Genomic DNA, 25,672 nt, shown 5'->3' with positions numbered 1-25,672 from the left:
AAATGACCTGTTATAAAAATATTAACATAAGACTTTGATGAATGAAACTCACAATTTAATCACCTGGCTTGATAAACTCAAATAACCCATAAGTTTATTCAATAAGCCAAGTATTTAAATCACTTTTTGGTTTAAAAAATAAAAAGATTAAATGTGATGGCTACCATGGTTAGTAGCATCGCATAGCACTTTAAACATCAAATGTACTACCACCAAGATCAAACAACCTGCCAAAAGGTAGTTTACATGTCATATCATAAAACACCACATCAAAATTTCAAAACCTAACCTCGTACCAAAAATCAGGGTGAATATAATCAATTGGAAGATGAATTGGGGCACATCTGCAACAACATAAATTGGTTTGTGAGTTTCATATATCGTAAGGTAAACATATCTAATAGGAAGCATTGCTAGGTCTAATCTTGCAGAATGTTTCACCATCTGACTTATTATTAAAGCACTACAAATTACTCTATTCTTTCATCATTCATCATTGTTTTGTACGCGTCTTGGAACAATCCTTTTTTCCTGTTTGTCCAGCCAACTCCGGTACCAAACAAAAATTCATGAAAATTGACATCAAAAGAAACTAAAAAACCTTTTCGTAGTCTTCTGTTACTTGGGGCTCAAAAAAAAATTGTTCGATCATCATATCACGCTCCAATAGTCATTATTTGTGAGATTCGGCCTACAAAAAAATCAACTCCATGGATAAAAAAATATGACAACTTCATAAACATTTATCTAGATTTAAGAAAAATCATAGTCCAAAATTAGTTTCCTGAGAAACAAATGCCAAAATCGAGATAACCTTTGCATCAAGAAAATAGAACTTAAAGCTTCAAACCGATATCTTCATCATCTCTGATAACCTTTTAATAAAAAAAAGTTTTCATGAGAACGATGCTTAAAGAAAACCTAGATAGACAAACCAGAAACGTGTTAGTAGAAAAGAAAAGAGTAAAACCCAAATCAACATACCTAAATCGAGAGATCATAAGCATGGTGGAGCATTGATGTTGGAGACATTGTTTCTGATTTTTCATAATCAATCGGTGGGTTTTATTGATTTTACAACTGAAAGGAGCGAATTAGGGATTTTGAAATCCAAATCAAAGCGTCAAGGCGAATCAAGAGACCGAGATTTGAGGCTGATTAAAGATTTAGAAGAAATAATCAATCATACCTTAAATTGAGGTCAACAAATCTTGAAATTTTAATCGTTAAGAGGGAATGTACACAGATGAAATTGGGGGACGAACAATCGGGTATATTTTGTCGATTACCTTCGTTGCAGATTAAATTTGTAATCGATGCATTTGGAGGTATATATAAAGTAGATAGAAGCATAGAGTATCCGATTCAGTTTGGAAAAGATTGTGGCTTATTTAATGGGATTGATGATCTTTGAATTCAATTCATAAGATAAGGGTATTTGGGATGAAAATGCAACAGGCGGGAAAAGCAATCAAAATCGAGCTATGGCAGTGACACGTGGCAAGAAGGTGGTTTAAAATAATGACATGTGGCGGTTTAGGGATTCTTTTATTAAGAATATATATATATATATATATATATATATATATATATATATATATATATATATATATATATATATATATATACATACTAGGTTATAATCCGTGGAAACCACCGGTGATATGTTTAAAATTATTATATAGAAAAAATATTAAATATAAATAAAAAAATATAGATAAAATAGGTAATTAGGATAATGTATCCTTGATTTCTTGGGATACATTAAAATCTGAAAGATTTATTACGATTTTTAAAAGATAGATACCATAATTTACGGAATTGTTATTAGGATAGAATTTTTGTTTTATTATTTTCAAAATTTTAATTGAAATTGATTTGTTACACAAAAAAATGGTAGATATCATAGACATGGGCCATGTGTCAAAAGGATATGCTAGAAAAGGACATATGACATTTTTAGGTTTTATTTATATAAGATACTGGTTATAACCCGTATAATATACAGCTGATAAAATTAAAATAACTTAGAAAATAATAAAAACATAGAAGTGAAAAATGACAATTTTTAAAATTTAATAGATTGGTTGTTAAAGTTAACTACTCAAGGACCGATATCGATATTAATCCTCTGATAAGCACCAACATTGCAAAAAGAGTTTTTATGGATATAAAACCAAATATATTCTGCTAAAATTTAAGAGGCGAAAACATTTTGATCCCGAAAATTATTGGAAAATAAAAGTCAACAAGTCAACCATTAGAGAAGTGACACGTCATTTGATTGTTAGAATCATAATTAGTACGCAATGTTTTTCTGTTCAGTATATATTGATGTATTGTATTATTATTCACTAACAATGAAAACACTTCTCTCAATTTTCTCTCACAATCAATTCATTTCTCATCTTTCTACATGGTATCAGAGCGGAAGTTCCTGATTTCATTCTTGTTGATTTCAATCTTGTTGTTTCTTATTCACTTCATTTGATCTCTGTTTTTCAAATCATGTCAAGTTCTACTCAAAATCAAGCAAACGGATCCAATGGATCTAACATTGAAATTTCAAGCCCTTATTATCTTGGATCTTCGGACAATCCAAGAACGATTCTGCTGTCAAAACTCTTCGATGGAACAGGATTTGCAGCCTGGAAGAGATCAATGACATTAGCTCTTTCAGCAAAGACCAAACTCTGTTTTGTCGATGGTTCTATGAATCCTCATTCACGCATGGAATAGAGTTAATTCAATGGTCATCTCTTGGATCTTGAATTCTTTAAACAAAGAAATTGCTGAAAGTGTATTGTTTCTCCAGACAGCAAAGGAAATCTGGTTTGAACTAAGAGAAAGGTATTCTCAATCTAATGGCACTTTGATCTATCAAGTTCAAAAGAAATTATACTCTATTAATCAAGGATCTGAGGATTTTTCTAGCTATTTCACAAAAATAAAAAAGATATGGGATGAATTAAAGATGATTCAAGAAGTTCCTGCATGTGCATGTGAATCGGCTGCTCTTTTTAACAAATTTATGGAAGAACAACGTTTAATTCAGTTACTGATGGGATTAAACGATTCATATAAAACTATAAGAGGACAGATCTTAATGATGAATCCATTACCTAACATTTCCACTGTTCATTCATTGTTAATTCATGAAGAAAGGCAGAGAGATATTTCTTCAAATCCAAATGTTGTTACTGAGGCCATGGCAATGCAAGTTAATCAATCATCAAAAAGGAATCTTAACTGTTCTCACTGCAAGAAGTCAGGGCATGTGAAGTCAACATGTTACAGACTCAATGGTTTTCCAGCCGATTTCAAGTTCACAAAGTCAAAGAAGATGGATTCAATGGCAAATAATGTTGTTGATAATTCTCAATCTATATCACATGAGTAGTACAAGCAATCGATGCAACTTCTGAACAATAACAGTGGATCAACTCAAATCAACTCTGTGATTACTGATGGATCAATGGACACTGCAGGTAACTATACTGATTCTTCAGGAAATCATATATCATACATCTTTAATGTTGTTTTTGGTTCAAATGATGAAAAATCGTCATGGATCATTGATTCGGGGGCAACAGATCATATTTGTTCAGACAAAACCTTATTTTCTTCATTAATTAATTTTCCACAGCCTCATTCCATATCTTTGCCAAATGGTCAAACACTACCAGTTTTTCAAATTGGAGATGTTCCAATCCACAATACCATCAATCTCCGTGATGTTCTATATGTTCCAGAGTTCAGACATAATCTCATATCTATTGCCAAAATCACCAAACAGTTAAAGGTTTGGATAATCTTTACTAATGATTTTTGTGCAATGCAGGCCCCTTTATCGAAGGATAGCTTCATTATAGGGAAAAGAGTGAATAATCTGTATATTCGTGGCAACAAGTACTTGAAGACTCCTACATCTATTAATGTCAATCAGATAGTTTCATGCAAAAGAATGATGTAACTCTGTGGCATAATAGATTAGGTCATTTACCATTTGAAAAACTGAGATTGTTATCTCTTACAAATAAGGAATGTACAAATGACTTGTTCAATTCATGTACTGTTTGTTATCAAGCAAGACAACACAAACTATCTTTTTCATTGAGTGAGACTGTATCACAACAACCATTTGATCTGGTTCATATAGATATATGGGGACCATACAAGGTTCCAACTCACAATGGATTTCGGTATTTTTTGACCATTGTTGATGATCACAGTAGATGTACTTGGATACATTTATTAAAACATAAAGGTAGTGCATTCACAACTATTCAAGCATTTATCAAGTATGTTCAAACTCAATTTCAAGTCACTGTAAATAATATTCGTACTGATAATACATTTGAACTTGGATCTAGTCATGAGGGCATTTCATTTTTTCAATCTCTTGGTATAGTTCATCAAAAATCTTGTCCATACACACCCCAAAAAAATAGGGTGGTTGAACGAAAGCATAAACATCTGTTGGAGGTATCACGTGCATTATTTTTCCAATCTGGGCTAGGAAAATGTTATTGGGGAGAATGTGTATTGACTGCTGCTCACATCATAAATCGTACCCCTTCAAGAGTGTTGAATCACAGTTCTCCTTATGAAGTCTTATTCAAGAAAAAGGTAAATTTGAATGACATGAAATCCTTTGGTTGCTTATGTTTTGTTTCAACTTTATCGGTCAACAGGGACAAATTTATGGCTAAATCAAAAGTTTGCATATTCGTGGGATACCCTTTTGGTCAAAAGGGTTATAAAGTTCTTGATTTAGAAACAAGAATCATTTCTATTTCACGGGATGTTAAGTTCATTGAACATGTATTCCCTCTTCATTTCACAAAGGGTATTAATGTCCAAGATTCATATATTCCTATGTCTTTCAATGAAGATGTCCAAAGTGAACATAATTTCTCCAATGAAAACCAAGAGCATCAAGCTCACAAATGAACCAGATCATGAAGAAGTACTACATGTTCCTCCTATCAACAATGACCATATCAATCATGAAGAAATACCACTTGTTCTTCCTGTCAATCATGAAGCAGTACCACCTCCAATTCGAAGATCCAACAGAAACAGCACTCAACCAGCTCGTTTAAAGGATTATATATGTTACAATGTGACAAGTCAATTTGATGATTGTTCTCACACCATTACAAATATGTTCATCAATGGTTCTAATTCTACTTATCATGCTTCCAATCATGTTGCTGCAATGGTTAACAATATTTCCATCACTCCCAAAATCAATGAACCATTATTCTATCATCAGCAAAAGGCAATCCATTATGGGAAGAAGCAATGAAAAAGGAGTTTGATGCCTTAAAAGCTAACAATACATGGAAATTGTCAAGCTTCCTAAAGGAAAACGGCCCATAGCATGCAAATGGGTATATAAAGTGAAGTATAAAGCAGATGGATCGATTGAGCGTTATAAAGCTCGATTAGTGGCTAAAGGTTTTACTCAAAAAGAGGGGATAGATTACAATGAAACGTTTTCACCTGTCATCAAATTCAATACAGTTCGAAGTTTAGTAGCATTGGCTGTTAAAAAGAAGTGGAGAATACTCCAATTTGATGTAAATAATGCCTTTTTACATGGCGATTTACATGAAGAGGTGTACATGAAGTTACCTCCTGGAATGGATGGAACAGATTCTTCATTTGTATGCAAGCTCAACAAGTCACTATATGGTTTGAAGCAAGCCTCTCGCCAATGGTATGACAAACTCTCTTCATCTCTCTTAATTAGAGGTTTTCAAAGATCTTCAAATGACCATTCTCTTTTTATCAAGAAAGTTGATAACTCAATCATCATTGTGGCAGTATATGTAGATGATGTTCTGGTTACAGGGAATAATAATAAAGAGATTTCTGATCTAAAACAATTTTTGGACAATCAGTTCAAAATCAAGGATTTAGGATCCATTAATTTCTTTTTGGGGTTAGAATTTGTTGAAACAAAAGATGGAATGATTGTTCACCAACACAAATTTATCACAGATTTATTGGAGTATTACTTGCCTCATGATGCTAAAATTACTCATTCTCCATTGCCTAGCAAACTCAAAGATTTATATGTCAAATCTAATCAACTCAAGGATCCTACATCATATAGACAACTGGTTGGGAAATTGAATTTCTTATTACATACTCGACCAGACTTATCATTTACAGCTCAATTTTTAAGTCAATTCAACAGCAATCCTGGTCAAAAGCACTTTGATGCAGCGATTCATGTTCTCAAGTATTTGAAAGGAACTTTATATCAAGGTGTATTTCTTAATGACAAATCAGATTTCAAATTAGAAGCCTTCTGTGATTCAGATTGGGCTGGTTGCCCTACTACTCGAAAGTATGTTAGTGGTTTTTTTATCACAATGGGAGGAAGTCCAATTTCGTGGAAATCAAAGAAACAAGCTACTGTCTCTTTGTCTTCAGCAGAAGCTGAATATCGCTCTATGAGAAGGGTTTGTTCTGAGTTGGCTTGGTTAAGTCGTTTACTGACTGAATTTGAAGTTCCTAATATCACTCCTATACCAGTGAAGTGTGACAACATGGCAGCAATATATATGGCAAATAATCCTGTTTTTCACGAGAGAACGAAACATATAGAAGTATATTGCCATTTTGTGCGTGAAAAACTTCAAGATGGTCTCATATCTTTGTCCCGCATTTCCACTAAAGATCAACCTGCTGATGTTTTTACAAAGTCCTTATCTGGTGCAGATCATCTTCATGCTATTTCCAAGCTTGGTCTCCTTACATGTCCACCAGCTTGCGGGGGGCTATTGGAAAATAAAAGTCAGCAAGTCAACCATTAGAGAAGTGACACGTCATTTGATTGTTAGAATCGTAATTAGTACGCAATGTTTTTCTATTCAGTATATATTGATGTATTGTATTATTATTCAATAACAATGAAAACACTTCTCTCAATTTTCTCTCTCAATTAATTCATTTCTCATCTTTCTACAAAAATGCCTTTGCAAGCATAGTAAGATAGAGGTAGTGTACATCATATTTATAAAAAAGAAAGGGGAAGGTTCGAAATGGAGTCTCTACATTATGGTAATGTATTCATATTAGCTATTTTTGCAACAAATAGTCTTTAAGATGGTAATCTTTTTTGTGTGTTACTTGCTGGTCAAAAATTTTGATAAAGGAAACCATGGAAGCTGCACTTCAAGTCTCTAAAACAGCCCCTGGCTATTTATAGTTTTTTTCTTTTTATTTTATTTCTATCTCATGATTTAAAAAAAAAGAAATATATGTTCAAACTTGGATTTGGTAGCACCCCGTTCATATTTTTCTTGAATATGTATATGATGTTATATTTATAATTGAGGACTTGATCCATCACAAATATATTACTAATTTACAAATGGTCCATACATTGCTATATTTAAAGATTCTTTGTTCATTTTTTTTAAATTTAAATTTTTTAACCCTATATTCTTTATTTTAATAATTTTTTAACCCTATATTCTTTATTTTAATAACTTAAATTCTTTCTTATGGAACTTAAATTTTACAGAAAAAAAAAAATTCGTAAAAAAAAAATAGATCGTTATAATTCTAAAATGTTAACCCTATCACTCTCTCCCTAGTTTACTCCTTACATTGCAACAACACCCAGTAAAACATCCACTTTTACAACCAGAATGCGAATCCTATCAGAGAAAGCATGTACAATAACAATATGCTAAGATAAATATTAAATTTCTTAAATTACATAATCATTTAAACAAACAAAAAATTAGTTTAAACGTGCAAAACCCAATTAAAATAGTAGACAAAAAGTAGCATAATTTCATTCATTCATCCCTTATTATTGTTATTAGCATCACAAAGTAACCATAATGATCAATTTTAATTACTTACTTTTCAATATGAAAGACGAAGTTGATATAGTATAGGATGCTTAGCCGCTCCACCATAAATTATCAATGTTCCACCATATCGACAAACCATTATTAGTATTTTATTTGGAAGAATAATTTAAAAAATGTATAAAATTAAATGAAAAATGAAAAAACATAATCTCAATTGATTATTAAGCCAACGTGCATAATACCAAGTATATCACTCTAAATAATTATTTTCCATTTCTCTTTGACGTTCGAATTCTTCATTCTGCAAATGGAAATGGAATTACAAGATTGAAGATTGCAACTTCAAAAGAAAGAATAATTTTTTATTCAATTAGAAAAAGAGAAAAAATGATTCAGTTTACTACTGCTCCTTGATTTGCATATTCATAATGGTTGCATGCATAAAAGCCATCGCTTCTCTTTCCATGATCTAACCATTGACCAAGATATCCTACATTTACAACTTTATAAATTTATTAAAATAATACAATTATAATGTACGATGCTTAACAAATTGCATTTATAATATTGTATGAGTCAACTGATTCATGGAAATTCTCCATGGAAAAGTTAAATATGCTCATCAAAGGTCTTCTCGATTGACTGAAAAACAACTAAAATTAACATATCATTTGGTTGGTTAATTTCAGCTCTCTCCTAAAAAACACCAAAACACAAAAACACACGGTAAAAAATTAGGGGTTTGGGGATAATGAATACATGTCAACCATGAAACCATAGTTGAACCAAAAGATGAAATTCAAATGAAAGATACTTAAAATGCTAAAAATCGGTTGAAATGAACTTTGCACATACATTAGTTGGAAAATTGGGCAACGATGCATTTTTAGTCCCACCTGAGTGACTTTGTTTTCTGAAAAAACATCAAAATTTCCCTAACAAACCGATTTCTGAAACCCTAACATTTATGAGCTGTTAAATTGGTTCGGGAGATAGGAATGATTCTAAAAATCAAAAATCGAATGATAGTAAAATAAGTACCATTGAAACGTCAATTTTGTCTTAATCATGTATGATAAAGCTTCTTCCTCCAATCGATTTGGATTTAGTAAAGGTCTGCAGTGAACCCTTCTCTGCCACAGGTAAATCAAGAGAAAGGTAAGGAAGCTTCTACATGTGGGGGGCAAGCCTGATCCTTGACAGAGAAAATTATCCTTAAATGATACCAGCTCAAATTTAAATTAATATTAAAATAATACCAACAAATCAAATGCTTGGAGTTCACAAACCTAGAATGAGGATTCAAATCCATGTCAATACAGTTGCATAGAGTCGTAATCGGATGTAGAAATTGGTATATGACTGACCAAGACTTTGCAACTTCCAACGTTTGCTTCTTCTCTGCTACCCTTTTCATAGGAAGCAGTGATGAGATAAATTATGTACCATTGATGGAATTTTCATTAGAGAATGAGAGATAGACACAGAGATACGATGTGAGTTTGAAATTTGAAAAAGAAAAAAACCGGATATCTTGATTTTAGAATCGCTAATTATGGGATTGATCTTGATAAAAAAGAACCAGACTATCCTTTAGATAGCTAGTAAGCGGAATTAAAAATATTTTTGCTGATTTTTCGGGATAGAAACATAGAATGGAGTAATTTTTGCTAATTTCTAGGGATAGTATCGACCATAATTGAGACTCAAAAGTGAGCGGGAAAGCAAAACAATGGGTGAACAACAAAATGCCACGTGGCAAATTTGGGTGTAGAAATGATGACATGTGGCAGAATTTAGAGTCTTTTATTAGGATAGGAGATATATATATATATATATATATATATATATATATATATATATATATATATATATATATATATAGAGAGAGAGAGAGAGAGAGAGAGCTAGGTTTAAATGTTTCTACCAACTATTGTGTACCTAAATGCACCAATGAGAATTCAAGAAATAATAAATAATTAAATAAATCATTTAAGGGTATTTTGGACCTTTTTTACTTTTAATTAAGGAAATCATTTAATTCAAATCCTACAATTAAGGAAATAAAATAAATATATTTGACCTAGTCATGTGTGTGGTCGAACACGTTCATCATCGGCATCAACACCATCACCAAGTTCAGTTTATCATTGCTCGTCTGATCTTAATTCATCACTTGTGGCATTCTTCATCGATTCACTGATTATCGATTTTTGAAGCCAAAATCGCTATTTAGGTAATCGATTCAAGCCTCTTATGAGTCACGATTCTCATGTTGTCAATTGTTGACTAGATTTATTATTTATTCAATTGACTTTATGTTCTTCAATCGAATCTCGTTTCTTCAAAATCATTTTGTGATTTGTGGATTTGTTCAGGCTTGTCATTCCAATGAGATTGTTGATTTCATCATAAATCATTGATATGAGAAATTGATATTTATCGATTTTCTATTTGAAAGTGAGTTATGTTGTTGAACTTAGATCAATGATTGTTCTCTGATAAATTGATGAAATCGTTTGCTGAATCAAGATTGATCTGTAATTCGATTTGGGAAAAATAATCGTTGTTTGTCAATTGACTGCAACAATTACTCATTGGAACTGTAATATTTGAAGAACATCTTCTCTTTACCTGAGTAAGTTTTCCTTTTTTTCATGTATATTATTCTTAAACATACAATTTAACACTTCTGTTTAACACTTCTAGTTATTCTTTGTAACCGATAAGTTAAATTTACTCTAGATTGCTGCAATTTTTGTTGTTAAACTTCACACTTCTATATAAACTTTATTAGTATATTGTATTTTTACATTCATAGGGGTCTAATAAGGTGAAACAGAAGTATACGTCTACATTTACTCATTCATGGATTTTCTTGTGAACATATGTGGATATTTTTTCCTGTTTCACTTTACAAATCCTTCTTGAGGTGTGAATGGAATTGTGTGTATTCTGTCAGAATTTATTTATATAAATCCATTCTTTTATAATGTTTGTATTTTAGCAGAATGTGGTTTATGTATTATGCCAAAATTTATAAATCAAATCTAATCAATAATATTATTTTAGAATAGATTAGTGTTTTTGTTAGATTTTAATGGTTTTTCTTTTTTTTATAGGCTTTGAAGATTTGTCATTCATGTGGAAAAGAAATAAAATATGGAGAACAAGAGTGTCTTATAGTAGAATGTATTTCTTCAGAATGTATAAAATGAATCTTAGCAACATTATTCTTTCAGAATGAATTGGTGTTTTTTGTTGGATTTTGATGCTTTTGTTGCATTTGTTGCATTTGTGATAGGAATGGTTTGAAGACCTTATAGGAATGACGTGAAGAATGAATTGAAGATTGATCACACTCACAGTTTAAGAATGTTGTTGTTTTTTAAGAATTACACTTGCTATTCTTTCATAATGTTGTTATTATTCAAGAATGTTCTTTTTATATCACAATCATAGTATATAATTATTTGATATATTATTAGTTCAAGAATCGATTTTGTATATTGTTTCATAATGTACTTATTCATGTTTTCTTCTTATTTATGTATTCTTAAAAGTTTTCATAAACTGTTATTCTAACAGAATGTCATTATAACAAAATTTAATTCTAATAGAATCTCATTCTATCAGAATAAAATAAGTTATAATTGGTTATGATTACAAATTAAATTAGAATTGAAATTGAATTAATTTTAAAAAAAAATCAGAATTATCCCTTTAATTTCGAAAATTTCATTTTTTAAATATAGTTAATTGTCTAAAATACCCTTTTAATTAAATTTGAGTGATTATATGGTACATGTTACTCTATTCTAATATCGTAGACCCTCAGATCATGATCATTGATTTTATTCATCTATTGGTGCAGAATTGTGCTTACGGGCACACAATAGATGTAGGAAACAAAATAACCTAGTACTATATATATATATATATATATATATATATATATATATATATATATATATATATATATATATATATATATATATATATATATATATATATAGAGAGAGAGAGAGAGAGAGAGAGAGGAAAGTTCAATTGAGAAAATAAAAAAGGTTGAGAATGGGGGAATCATTCTCAGTCAATCATTTATGTAACATGTTCACCTTAAAAAAATGCGCGTGTCCATTTTTCATTAAGGGTATATTTGTAAATTAGCAACGTTTTTATATAGAACTTACTTGTTCGTTGTTATCAGTTTCCAATTTGATGATCTTTTTAGCTCGTATGAATCGGATATGAGGAATTCATTATCAAGATTTTTTTCTTTATATAACTCGTTAGCAATTATACGTATTTTTTCCATTAATCGTGAAGTTTCGCATCTGTGTTTCAGTTTTCTTTTTCGTATTCAGTTTCCAATTTGATCAGGTATGTATATCGTTTGAATCGAATATATCGGAGTTCATTATCAAGATTATTGCTTTATATAATTTGTTTTGAATTACGCGTATTATTTTCGTTTTGGAGTTGTTTCATCGGAGTTCATTATCAAGATTATCAAGTTTCAAATATGTATTGGAGTTGTTTCATCGGATTTTTGTTATGTTGTTTGAGATATTTATTTCAAATCAGAGCTGATTTAATTTTCAATCGGATATATCGTTGTAGTTTTTACACTCTGAACTGAGAGAGTTTGATTACATCATCTGATCGAGCTGATTTAAGTTTCATTCAGATATTTTGTACGTTGAGGTGAGATGTATTCGAAATTAACCAGGTTTTCATATTTACGACTTTTTTTGTGAGATATATTTGATATTAAGATTGTTTTTGTTTATTTATACAGATCATTTGGTTTAATATGTCGAATTCTAGTGTTGTTGATGGTGATTTGTATTCTTCGATGTGTGAAAGTGAAGAAGAAGATGTTGAGAACTTATTTTTTGAAGGTATCAGTTATTGAATTATTTTGTTTTTTTTAATTTTGTTGATTATCATTTATTGACATATGAATATGTTAATATGAATAAATTGTTGTCTTATTCATATATGAATAAACGTGTGATAATTGTATTTTCGTTTTATTCATATATGAATAAGTTATGTTTATTTTATATATTTTGAATCCTCATGAATTTTATGTATTCATATATGAATGTTTTATTAATCCATTAATAAACATTGTTTTTTGTTTTATTCATATGAAGTTCATGTATTCATATATGATTGTTTTATTCATGCATTATTATATTGATTTAGATTTAATATTTTTTAGGTGGTGAATCTTCGAGTTCAGTAGATGATGCGAAATATTGTGGTGATATAATTGGAGAACATGTCTACAAGCCATATGTACCTGTTCAACTTATTCCATTTAAAGGTTTAATCTTCAAATCATTAAAGTTGGCCATCAAAATGTATTCTGAGTATGCTGAAATTGGTGGTTTTGATGTGAGGCTGAGCACGCAGTCAAGGTTTGATAACAAGATTATAAAGAAGAAACATGTTATATGTAATCGTGGTGGCAAACAGAAAAAGAAATCTTGTGACACATTGGGTACAAGTGGTGTTAGGAGGAAACGAAATTCAAATTCAAGAGTTATTGGTTGTCAAGCAAAGATTATATTTGAATCTGTATGGAACTCCAGATTATAAAGTTTTTCAGTTTTATGAATTTCACAACCATCCACTTGAGAAGAGAAGTGATTTAAAAAGAGCGAGGCAAATGTCATATTCAGAAAAAGAGTTTATAGTGCGTGCTTCCACATCAAAAATAGGCCCAACTATGGCTCATAAGTTGAGGGCAAGTATGTATGGATGTATGTATGTTTTTAGTATCGTCAAGATTAGTATGAATGTACCGAAATCTTTGATGAAGTTAGTCTCTAAGTGAGCCGTTACAACCATGCATGATAATGACTAATTCGCCTGTCTTGGCGCTTTCAGGCACCGATTTTGATTAAGGTAAGGTTTTGTCACCCTAGACTGGCCTAGTCTAGCTGTAGCGAACAGCTCAGGTGTAGGGTGTCATCCCGTATAGATCTATGCACAAACTTTCGCTCTCCTTCCATAAGACTCTAGTTATAACTAAAGGCTACGATCATACACTCAAAGGTGTCAACCGACAAGTCTCACTAGATTCTCAACTTGTTCACGAGTAATGTATTACACGAAATATTGTCTTATGTTGTATAATGTTTTACGTATATGTTTTATGTGTGATAACCCAACGATTATGCATGTAAATGTATGAAATCCCACCAAGGCCCAATAATGTATAGTTTAGGTCCAATTAACATGTATGTGGGCCATTAAGGCCCAATGGACATGTAATGCATAACTTAGACCCAAAAGCATGTATATGGGCTAATAAGGCCCACTAAACATGTACATGGACCAATAAGGCCCAACAACATGAAGATTTACACCTTTAGTCCAATTGCATGAAAATTTACATTTTTAGCCCAAGTGACTTAAAATGAATGTTTTCGGCCCAATAATATAAAAGGTTTTACATTTTCAGCCCCTTTTTAGATAAAATGACATTTTTGACCCATTTTGGATAAAAATGACCTTTTCGACTCAAACTTTGTATAAATAACATTTTAGGCCCAAATTTGAAATAAGTGTCATTTTTTACTCAAATTTGTACGAAATGACATTTTAGTCCATAAAATCCACAGTTTTTACATTTTGAGCCCAATAACCGTGAAGGCCCATATTTTGGCCCATTATGTGAAAAATTACACTTTTGCCCCCTTTGATTTTATGAATCACATAAAAACTTATTTTTAAATGGAAATGTCTCCTTTAACCCTTGTAAAAACCGCAAGTGTCATAAAACCTCATATTTTTGTATATTTGTTCAAAAATTGCCTTTTTTCAAGATTTTGTTTAACTTCTTATGAATCTTCACATGTTTAACCCATCTAACTACATAGTATGTTGTTTGAAGTGTTTCAGATTTCAAATATCACAACTTTTGGTTGGAACTTTTCGAGATCTAAAGTGTTTCATCAATTAATCACAACTTAAACCAAGAAACACACATATCATGAACAAATACAGAGATCTAACACATAGGGACATGTATTCTCCCCCAAAACAAGATAAAACCAAAAACAAGGGGGTATGCACTCACTTTGCTGTGTTGTTCTCGGTTTGGAGAAGGAATGGAAGAAGATGATGTGATTCTCGACCCTAGCAAGCTCCTTGAGAGGTTTTTGGGCTTAGATGGGTTCTAAGAAGCAAGATCACGAAATGGCATGAGTTAAGAGGAGATTTTTGAAGAAATCAAGAAACTAAACCATGGATCTAAGCAAAAACTTACCAAGGATGATGATATTTGTGAAGAATCCTCTTGAAAGCACCCACAAATCTCGAAATTTTTGATGGAAGAAGGAGGAGTTCTAGAGAGTGTTTTGAAGTAGCTTGAAATGAGAAAATGGAGGTGGGTGGTGGGTGTCTCGGTCGTGAGTAGAAGAAGGGGGAAGAGGAGAGAGATTTGAGGTTATGTTGCATGGAAATCCACCATGCAACAATGAGGTGTCAAGGGAGGATAATCCCTTTTTTTCCTTTTTTTGTTTAAGTAAATATATGGGCCGAGGATGAGCTAAGAGGAAGGAGGATGAGATGGTTTTGGGCTCCTTTTTCTTGTCTTGCTCAAATTTATGAAGCTTAATAATATTTTTTGGCCCATTGGGATCTTAAGTTGATTCACGGCCCAATATAGTATAAAGGAATAGGTTTATGGCCCATTAGGGCTAATTAATTCATTTATGGCCCAATAAGGCCCATTAGGGTTAGGATGAATCATCCTAGACCCAAATGGACCAAAATGTTATAGATTTATGAATTTGGTCCATTTAGAATCCAATTAGGGTTTCTAAGCCCAAAATAGTCTAATTGAAGATTTATTGGCCCAAAAGATCCAATAAGAGGATCCTAGTTCATAATAAATTTGAACCGGGATTTCTAGGGTTTCCAACCCTTAGTTGAACATGAGAGATGTATTTGAATGAGCATTGAGTGATATTCAGTTAGGGTACATGCTTTACAATAGTTGAATGATTACATGAGAATAGAATCTCCTAGCTAAAATGCTAGTTGTGACATCATCCACCCTTTAGAGGGAATTTCGTCCCGAAATTCTTTCGAAGGATAGTTTCATGAATGAGAGAATAGGTGAGGGTAGTTATGCTTCATCTGGTCTTCGCGTTCCTATGTGAACACCGGTCCACGCTTGGCGTTCCATCGAACCTTCACAATCGGAATGTGACTCTGCTTCGTACGCTTCACTTCCTTATCCATTATCTCGACTAGTTCTTCGACGAACAAGAGATTCTCATTTATTTCGATTTCTTCTAAGGGAATGACAAGGGTTTCATCAGATAAGCACTTCTTCAAATTCGAGACGTGGAACACGGGGTGTACATTGCTGAGCTCATCAGGTAACTGCAGCTTATAAACCACTGGACCAATCCGGGCAAGAATCTCGAACGATCCAATATATCGCGGGTTCAGTTTCCCCCGTTTCCCAGAGCGGATCATCCCTTTCCAGGGAGAAACTTTCAATAGAACCCGATCTCCGACTTGAAATTCCAGAGGCTTTCGCTGTTTTTCAGCATAGCTATTCTGTCGGTCTCGCGATGCTTGAAGTCGGGCTTTGATTTGGACTATCTTTTCGGTCGTTTCCCGAATGATCTCTGGCCCTGTGAGAGTGTTGCCTGGTGATTGTCCTTTCGCTAGTTGGGTGTCACCCACCTCAGCCCAGCATAGAGGCGATCGGCATTTACGACCATAAAGAGCCTCAAAAGGAGCAACCTTGATGCTCGTGTGATAACTGTTGTTGTATAAGAATTCAACCAAGGGCAAGTGGGTATCCCATCACTTGTCGAAATCAATCACACAAGCTCGGAGCATGTCTTCGAGTGTTTGGATGGTTCGTTCGCTTTGGCCATCGGTCTGAGGGTGGTAAGCAGTGCTCATATCAAGCTGTGTTCCCATTGCATTCTGAAGAGATTGCCAAAATCTTGAAGTGAATCTACTATCTCGATCCGAGATAATAGACATCGGTACTCCATGAAGTCTTACGATCTCCTTGATGTAGATTCGCGTCGGCTTTTCCATCTTGTAGGATTCTTTTATTGGTAGGAAATGAGCGGATTTTGTTAACCTATCGACGATTACCCAGATAGCATCCAATCCGTCTGCTGTATTTGGTAATTTGGTTATGAAGTCCATGGTAATCCTTTCCCATTTCCACTCGGGTATTGCTGGTTGTTGTAATAGTCCCAAGGGCTTTTGGTATTCCACTTTCACTTTGGCGCAAGTGAGACACTTGCCCATGTAAGTGGCAATTTCTGCTTTCATATTCGGCCACCAATATTGGTGTTTTATGTCTAGGTACATCTTATCCGAACCCGGATGGATGGAATATCGCGTCTTGTGGGCTTCATTCATAACTACTTCTCTGAATCCCCCAAATTTAGGGACCCAGATTTTGTTCATGAAGTAATGAGTTCTGTTGATGTGCACAAAAGTACCCACTAATTTTATAATTTATAACCTAACTAACTTAACTAACTAAAATGCACCTAGGCAGTGTACCTAGTCGAATTATAGAATAATTGGGTAAGTTGGGTGTCGATCACAGGGAACGGTGTTAACTAATTAATCTACTTACTACTAAATTAACCTAATTATTAACAGCTTAAAAGGGTTTTATCTGATTTTACAAGATCAGACGAACTTTACTCAAATTCAATCAATTACTAAAAACACTCCTGTTTAGTTTGAATCCACTTCTTCCTTATGGTTAACTAACAATTATGGATTATCAAGTTGGTCACCAAATATTATATTATTAGCAATTTAAGTCCAAATTTACTAATATTTGACTAATTCATGTAAAACTATGCATGGTCACATACAATCAAACATAGAACCAGTTATAGATTATAGGTATGCTATGTAAGATTTATTATGCAAACACCATTATGGTCATAATTTATGTTCTCTAGCACAGCTAAATTTGTTTACTTTAATTACTATCTAAGATTTTGGTCGATCCTAGCTCTAGCAATTTAGTGTTCACTAATTCACTAGGTTAACAAGTTCATGCAGTTTAATGTTCACTAACTACACAGAACATGAATTCAAGCAACTAAAGAAACAAATATTAACATGCTAGGTAGTAACAAATCGAACACAAGCAAATTACCAACTAACACATCCAATAGTCATTAAACTAAACCATATGTCAGAAGCTTCATCTAGCTAAAAAAGAGTTGCTAGATTCAGCTACTCATAGTAGCAAGTAAACAAAAACAAATCAAAGTATAAAACATGTTCAAGTATCAACAATTAAACTAATTATGAACCTCTACTCTTTTGGTGTTGAAAACCTTTTTCCAAGACTTTTCTTCTGCTGAAATTCGTCTTCTGGACCCCTTTTCTCTAGCCAAAAGTTCTCCCAGTCGTAATGAGCAAGAGAATTTATCATATCTCCTTTTTTCGAGGTCACGTCGTGAACCATAAGGATTCACGTCATGAATGCGAGTTTTCCGTATTCGACAAGGACTCTTTCACCCGGATGCATATCTTCTAGAATACTCTGCTCACGTCGTGAATCATGAACTATTCACATCGTGAGTACGTTTTTTGCTGAGTTTTCATCCTTCTTCCCTTCAAGCCTCCAAAGTTCCAAATATTGTCAGTTTCAGTCCCTATCTTCGAGAATGCTTCTATTTTGGCTGCAAATAACAATTTATCCTTATAAGTACCATTATTCTATGCAAATAACCAAAATATTAATAAAAATGTAGATAAATATTACCTAAAAATATGTATAAATATGGCAATATCAAAATACCCCACACTTGTGCTTTGCTTGCCCTCAAGCAAATCTAATTATTAATTCAAACCTTGATCACCATCATTACATAGAACAATCCAACTCAGACTCAACCATTATGCCAAGACCTCAACGCATGCATTTGTGTCTAAAATTTCCCTAAGTAACCCCCCTGAATTCTAAATACTCACAATCCTCATAAACACTCGCCCACTTCTTTCGAACAATGCTCATTTTATGCAACCCTCCGAATCCATCCTCAGAAAACTTTCTAACCTCAAGGTATTTTTGTAAAGCTACCAAATCATACATAAACTAGAGAATTACAACTTTTAGAAGATACCACAATACGGAGCTCTTGAATTCTTCACTTCTTCATATTTTGATCTTTGATTTCTTTGAATTCACCAACTTTTATGTTTGATTTTGATATCTTCAACTTTTGAAACTTCAGAATTTTCGATCTTTGATCTTCATACTTTGATACTTTTATGCTCCAAAAATTCTTCAATTTTTCACTTTTTGGTAATTTCTCTCTCTCTTTTTTTTACATGTACTCACTTTTTTATATCACTCAAAAACCTACATGCTTAAGCAGGGGCGCTTTACTTCAACCCTTATTGGTTAAGGATATTAATTTTCCTGGATACATTTCAGGTTTAGGCTGCTAAACATATCGCATCCCTCAAACTAAGCGAGGTTGTGTTTTTGTCCCATGATTTCACTAGAATAAGGGAGGCCACAAATGCACTATAACGTATATTGGCTCAACTAAACATTTGAGCCTTTATCAGATCATCCCAATGCAACACTAGCAACTTAAGTTCAAATTATTATTACTAGAACTAATATTAGATTATTATTTCAAACCCATGAAAATTTTTAAATTCCCTAAGATTTCTAGCAATTTGCTAATTTACTTTTTCGACCTCCTACCCCACACTTATTACATACAATGCCCTCATTGTATGCATAAACTAAATTAAAAGCAATAAAAAGGGAGAAAAAGGAACAGACTCCCCTGGGATAGTGGCGTGATCGAACTCCATAAGTGTGGACAAAATGCGCATCTCGAATGTGGAACTTCTTCAAAATATGAACGTGGATGTTGATCTCGCGAAAGATGTAATAAGCGTCAATAAAACATGGAATCGAGACTCCAAACTTCAACAAAGGTGGTGGAAATCGCCAAGCAAGAAGAATAATATGGGAAAGCATACGCCACATTAAATGGTAAAGAAACCGAGCCAAAATAATCTTCATAACAATCCCAAGAAGAAAAGTGGTGACCCATGTGGTAAAATGCATCAATGGGCTTCATCTTTGTGATCTACATGATTCACGTCGTGAATCATAAGAAGGACCACGTCGTGAAATCGAGGAAAAGTGGAAAGTAGAAACCCGTGAAAACTGGACTCACGACATGAATTGTAGGGAGTCACGACGTGAGTACTAGACATACAGAAAACTGTTCTGTCTTCACCTCTTAACTTCAAACAAATGTCTTAATTTATTAAGACGTTGCTAGCATATGATTTTATGACTCTTCTCTACACTTATCCTCTCTCTTGACTCACCCCACACTTATTTAAAATTGTGGGTCTTGACTCTTAACTTCTTAGACTCTAACGACACTCGTCTAGACGAACACGACTCTTGACCTTCCTTTCCGAGACTCCATAGCAATTCTGAAATAAAGCCACCAAAAGACAACTAAAAGTAACATAATAGTTTAAAAGTCTTACAAACCATAACAAGTTCAAAACCACAAAAATCCAAACCAAATAAAATTAAAATAAAAACTAAATAGGAAATCAATCGTCATCTTCTTCATCACGTGCTCCACTTGTACCGGCTCCATTTCCCCCTTGACCTCGATACTCACTCCACCTGGGGCAAATTAGGTAATGATACCCCAGGTGAGGAGGTTGCTCCACATGCAAATGTTGTACTAGATTTTCTACAGTCCCTCCAATCCAATTGACACTTAACAAAAGTTGATCGAAATACCCGACCATATCACCCTAAAGTTGGGTCCGCTACTGGGTGCTTGTTGGTGCACCGGTTGTCCTCGTTCACCGCACCCTCTCACATTCCTTTGCCTTGGCCGTGGTTGTGGTTGCTTCTCGGGTTGTTCCCCCGACTGATCACCACCCTCATCATCTGATGCCAAAACACCCCAATGAGACCCATAATTCCTAACAACCCTCATTGTCTCCAAGTATCCCATTATAAACTCATTACCCTCCATGCAAGTCAACGAGCGGGTAATGGCGGGAACGATTAAGCCATAAGAACGGGCCAGTCGAGTGATGAAATGGCCTCCACAGATAGGGCTTCCGGGGAGGGAACTCCTAGCAGAATCCGCCAAGTAGCGGGCCAAAAAATAAGGAATGTTGCAACACACGCCCGGCTGTAAGATGCACCATAAAAAGAACATATTTTGCTTCGTGACCTTATCCCCATGGCGTTTATGATTGATGGAGAAAGTAATGAATCGGTGTATCAAATGGTGAATGGGGAATCTGATGCTGCTTTCGGGTGATACTCTGAAATTGAATATTCTGGATGCAATGTTGTTCCACAATTCGATCCCCGAGGCCCCATTTTCATAGTCTCGAACCGCCTCCCTCAAAAACATAGTAAATTCTGGAGTCATAGCTTCCTGGGCCATGTATAACCCCATCCTCCAGGAAAACTCAATCAAGTTGCACTCACGATATTCACCCCCAAGACTAAACACTAAGGCTTGCGGGAATGTAGGGTCGTGGACATTCTCATGGAATACCACTGTTGCAAAGAATTCCACACACAATTCCTTATATACCCTTTCTTGGATACCGAATAGATTAAGCCAGCCCTTGCAAGTGAACGAAAACCCAATTCCCAAAAATATTTTTGTGAGAAATGGAGACAGCCTATCAAAGATTCCGACCTCCCTCAACCTTGCCCAATTGATTGTAGGGGCAACAGCAAATTCCCTGTTGTACAACCACCCTAGCCTGTTGTTGCAATGTGTGAAAATGTCTCGTGGCAAGGTGGTTGGAAAAGCATAAAATGGGTGCAAACGTGCCACCCCTGTCGGAACTTCTCTTCTGGGAGCCATTTCTGCAAAAATAAACATAAGAGAAAACCAACAAAAACATCCCAAAAGATTAGTATTAAACAGAATCTGAAACTGCAAGTGCTCAGGATTCACGTCGTGAGTTCCTACGAATTCACGTCGTGAGTTCGGAATCGGAGTCAGAATCGGTCAAGGCAGAAATCAAATCGGGCCAACAATGTCAATGGGGTTTACTCCTAGGGCGATTTCAAACTCATTACAAACACATGCAGCAAGAAATTCACAAGTTTAGGGTATCGATTTTTAATATCAAGTGGAATGCAAACCCTAACCCCTAAATCTAGTAAATAAATTAGCAATAAACAATAAAAGGATGGTTAAATTACCTAAAATGGTGAATCACGTAAGCACAAGAAGAAAATGGGAGGAATGTCGGCCGCAATTGCGAAAATGGGGACCAGAGGGAACACGTTCACTTCGTGGGAGATAAAGAAATGAACTAGGTCAAATGGGTTCTGTCTTTAAGCTGTGGTCCCGTATTGTTCAAAATTCACGTCGTGAATTGTTACCTGTTCACGTCGTGAGTCCGATCTGGGATACAGAATTGGGCCATTTAATTATATAGGACTGCAACATGGAGTGGTCTAGACTAATATTGTCCGTTTCAACCTGGACTCACGTCGTGAATCATAATGATTCACATCGTGAATACTGTCTGATCATTAATTATAAACTCCAAATTTGTCTATTAACTAGAATTTTTAATTATTACCACTTAATTTTTAGGGACTCCACACTCAGTGTTATGTTATGTTTAAAGTGATTTGGATGATATGATCGATTTCCCTAAAACTAAAAACGCAAAAACTAAAAAGAAAAAAAAAACGCAAACCAAACTCGGGTTGCCTCCCGAGAAGCGCTTCTTTTTGAGGAGTCTTGAGCTGGACTCCGTGCCTCCTTGGTTGAATCATCAGAAGAGTCCACCACCTGAATCTTTTGCTCCTTGAAACGTCTCTTGTAAGCTTGAACTCGACGAATATACGCCTTTTTAGAATTCTCCTTTTTAGCCTTGACTTCGTCTCCATCGAGCTTGCGTTTTATCCCTTTAGTCTCTAAATTGTCTTCACATTTAAGCTCCATAGCATCCTTTTCTTCCTTCACCACTGGACTAGTCACCTTTGATGTAACTTCTTCTTCATCACTCGACATTTCATCACTTTCCTCACTTATCAAAGATGTTGGTTTTGTATAGGCAATGACTTCAACGAAAAACGGAACGGATGCTCTTGGTTTGGTGCGTTTGACTTGTTGAATTGTTTTGATTTCTTCTTCCATAAGCTTCTCTAATTCTGCAAGCTCATCATCATCTTCATCAATGTTGAACACTTCACCTTTAACATCATATCCTTGAAATCCATCTTGTATTCCAAAATCTTCCTTATCATCACCAACCCTCAATGTAAGCTTAGATTCACGAACATCAACTAGAGCGCCAGCAGTATTTAGTAAAGGGCGACCAAGAATGATTGGGATATTTGCATCCTCTTTCATATCCATAATTACAAAATCAACTGGGAAAACAAACTTCCCAATTTTAACAAGGATGTCTTCTATAATTCCTATTGGATGCGTCACCGAACGATTGGCCATGTGGATGGTCATTTTTGTTGCCTTCATTTTCTGAATATTTAGCTTTTGGTAGAACGAAAAAGGCATCAAATGTATGCTAGCCCCGGAATCGGCTAAAGCTAAGTCTTCAAATTGTTACCAAACTCACATGGAAGAGTGAGGCGTCCGGGATCTCCCATCTTCTTAGGTAACTCTCCCAATACAGCTCTTGAGCTTTGTTCACTAAGAATGACCTTAGAATTTTTCTTTAACTCATGTCGAGTATCTATTAAATCTTGTAGGAACTTCTCGTATTTTGGAATTTTTGAAAGTGAATCAACAAAAGGAGTATTAATAGGAATACCCTTTATTTGTTGAATAAACTCCAGATGTTCCCTTTCCAGTGGACTAAGACTAGCTCGGGACGGGAATGGCAAAGGCGGATTATAAGTTGGAACAGATATGGAATTTTTCTGTTCAGACCGGGTCCACGACGTGAGCATAGCGAGCTCACGACGTGAACTGGGTATTCCAGCAGATTCTTCATTTTCTAGTTTCGGTTTCTTCGGCTTTGGATCGGACTGTGTTGGTTCCACTTCTAATGGCTCCAAAAATTCAGAGATTGCCTCTTCTTCAGTATCAATAGCCATAACATGAGGTTGAGCTTTCTTTTCGGGAAGTTGTGAAGATAATTTATTAGTCACCAAAGTAGTGAGTTGACCGACTTGGACTTCTAGATTATTGATTGATGCTTGATGATTCTTTAATGAAGCTTGCTGGTCAATCATCATTTTGTGCTGTTCTTTCATCATGTTCATGTGTTCCTTTAGCACTGCATCAGTATCATCATGTCTTCTCTCGGATGCTTCCATAAATCGGGTCAACATGTTTTCCAAGTCTACTTTCTTTTCGGCTGGTGGTTGCTCTTTTTGATAGAAGCCTCGCCCTGTCTGCTTATATTTTTCTTCTTTTTGCCTCTTGTACTCATCGTAAGGCAGCCACTCTTTCTTTGGTTTTCTCCAATCTTCATCATACTTGTCCCCACTTGAGTAGCAAACTTGAGCCTTCTTGTTCCCATGTTCATCCAAATGGTAATCCTTAGTCAAGTGTGGCCCACTACACCTTTCACATCCAACCCTTATTGCATGAATTGATTGGTCCATTTGGGTCAATCTCCGGTCCATAGTATTCAACATCGCCATCATAGCAACTATCTCTTCAGATTGTGCACCCCCACTGCCTTTTACTCCATCTTGTCTTGGATTGTGGTACTCTCGAGAGTGTCTTGCGAATTCTTCAATTAACTCCTTGACCTCCCTTGGATTCTTCTTTTTCAATGGCCCTTGAGAGTCAAGGAGTTGTCTTGTCATAACATTGACTCCATCATAGAAAATAGACATCTCTTGTTGGATGTTTAGGTCATGTTGAGGACAATTCCTTAATAACCCTTTGTAGCGCTCCCAAGCTTCGTATAATGACTCCCCCGGTTGTTGCTCAAAGTTGGCTATTGCCTTCTTGAGTTTAGCTATCTTGGAAGGTGAGCAAAACTGATCTAGAAAGTGCTCACTCATTTGAGCCCAAGTAGTAATTGTACCAGGAAGAAGTGCTTTCAACCAGTCTTTTGCAGCTCCTTTGAAAGTGACTGGTAGCATCCTTAGTAAGATGGTGTCTCTGTTAACATTCGGGACATTGAAATAGTCAGCAATGTCGTTGACTTCATCTAGATGCTTAAATGCATCCTCATGATCCTTCCCATAAAATGGAATATCCTTTAGTGCAGTGAGGATATGTCCCTTCAGCTCGAATGTGGCAGTGGCAGGTATCGATGGTTGTACTAAACCTGGACCAACATCTTCACGAATTCGCTTCTTGTAAGCTCCCACTGACATTTCTTCAATGTTTGCCATCTCGTTTCTTGGCTCGTTCTCGGGTTCACTCGTATAAAGTCCAAACTCAGTCTCGGAGTCGTACTCGGATTCGGTTGGGAAAGGTATTTGATGTATGCTCTCAACTTTGCTCTTATCCTTTGAAGATGAACTGGACTCTTCCGTTTTCTTCCCTGACTTCTTTGAGAACACTGACTTGAGCTCTTGTAAGGGTGTATTCTTTGGTGTTTGATCCTCCTTTACGTTCTTATCTTTCTTTTTGTGAAGGGCTGACTCTGGATCTTCAAATGGTGGCACCAAAGGTGTATTGGACCCTCTGGTCATGTACTCCTGAAAAATAAACAAAATAAAAACGTAAAACTGAACCAAAATAGAAAAGCAAACTAAAAACAAAGAAAACTAGGATCACAGTATTTACGTCGTGAGTCTGTAAGGCTCACGTCGTGAATTCTGTAATATTGGA

The 25,672-nt window shown here is 34.7% G+C and overlaps 1 protein-coding gene and 1 non-coding gene across 2 annotated transcripts; both read left to right on the top strand.

Annotated features, from left to right (window-relative positions):
* Nucleotides 1-2,749: 2,749 nt before the first annotated feature.
* Nucleotides 2,750-3,400, top strand: LOC145164499 (uncharacterized). The gene has a single exon (XM_079083211.1). It carries the CDS (start codon nucleotides 2,750-2,752, stop codon nucleotides 3,398-3,400), a length of 651 nt encoding a protein of 216 aa, XP_078939337.1.
* A 21,339-nt stretch (nucleotides 3,401-24,739) lies between these two features.
* LOC145168251 (small nucleolar RNA R71) lies at nucleotides 24,740-24,846 on the top strand. Its single transcript, XR_013741818.1, has one exon. It is a non-coding gene; the product is annotated as a small nucleolar RNA R71 (small nucleolar RNA).
* The last annotated feature ends 826 nt before the right edge of the window (nucleotides 24,847-25,672 follow it).

This window comes from Lactuca virosa, chromosome 3, assembly GCF_052849685.1.
Source record: "Lactuca virosa cultivar CGN04683 chromosome 3, Lactuca_virosa_CGN04683_v6, whole genome shotgun sequence".
Classification (NCBI taxonomy): domain Eukaryota; kingdom Viridiplantae; phylum Streptophyta; class Magnoliopsida; order Asterales; family Asteraceae; genus Lactuca; species Lactuca virosa.
Note: the sequence above shows the minus strand (reverse complement) of the source record. Positions and strands in the feature narration are given on the sequence as shown.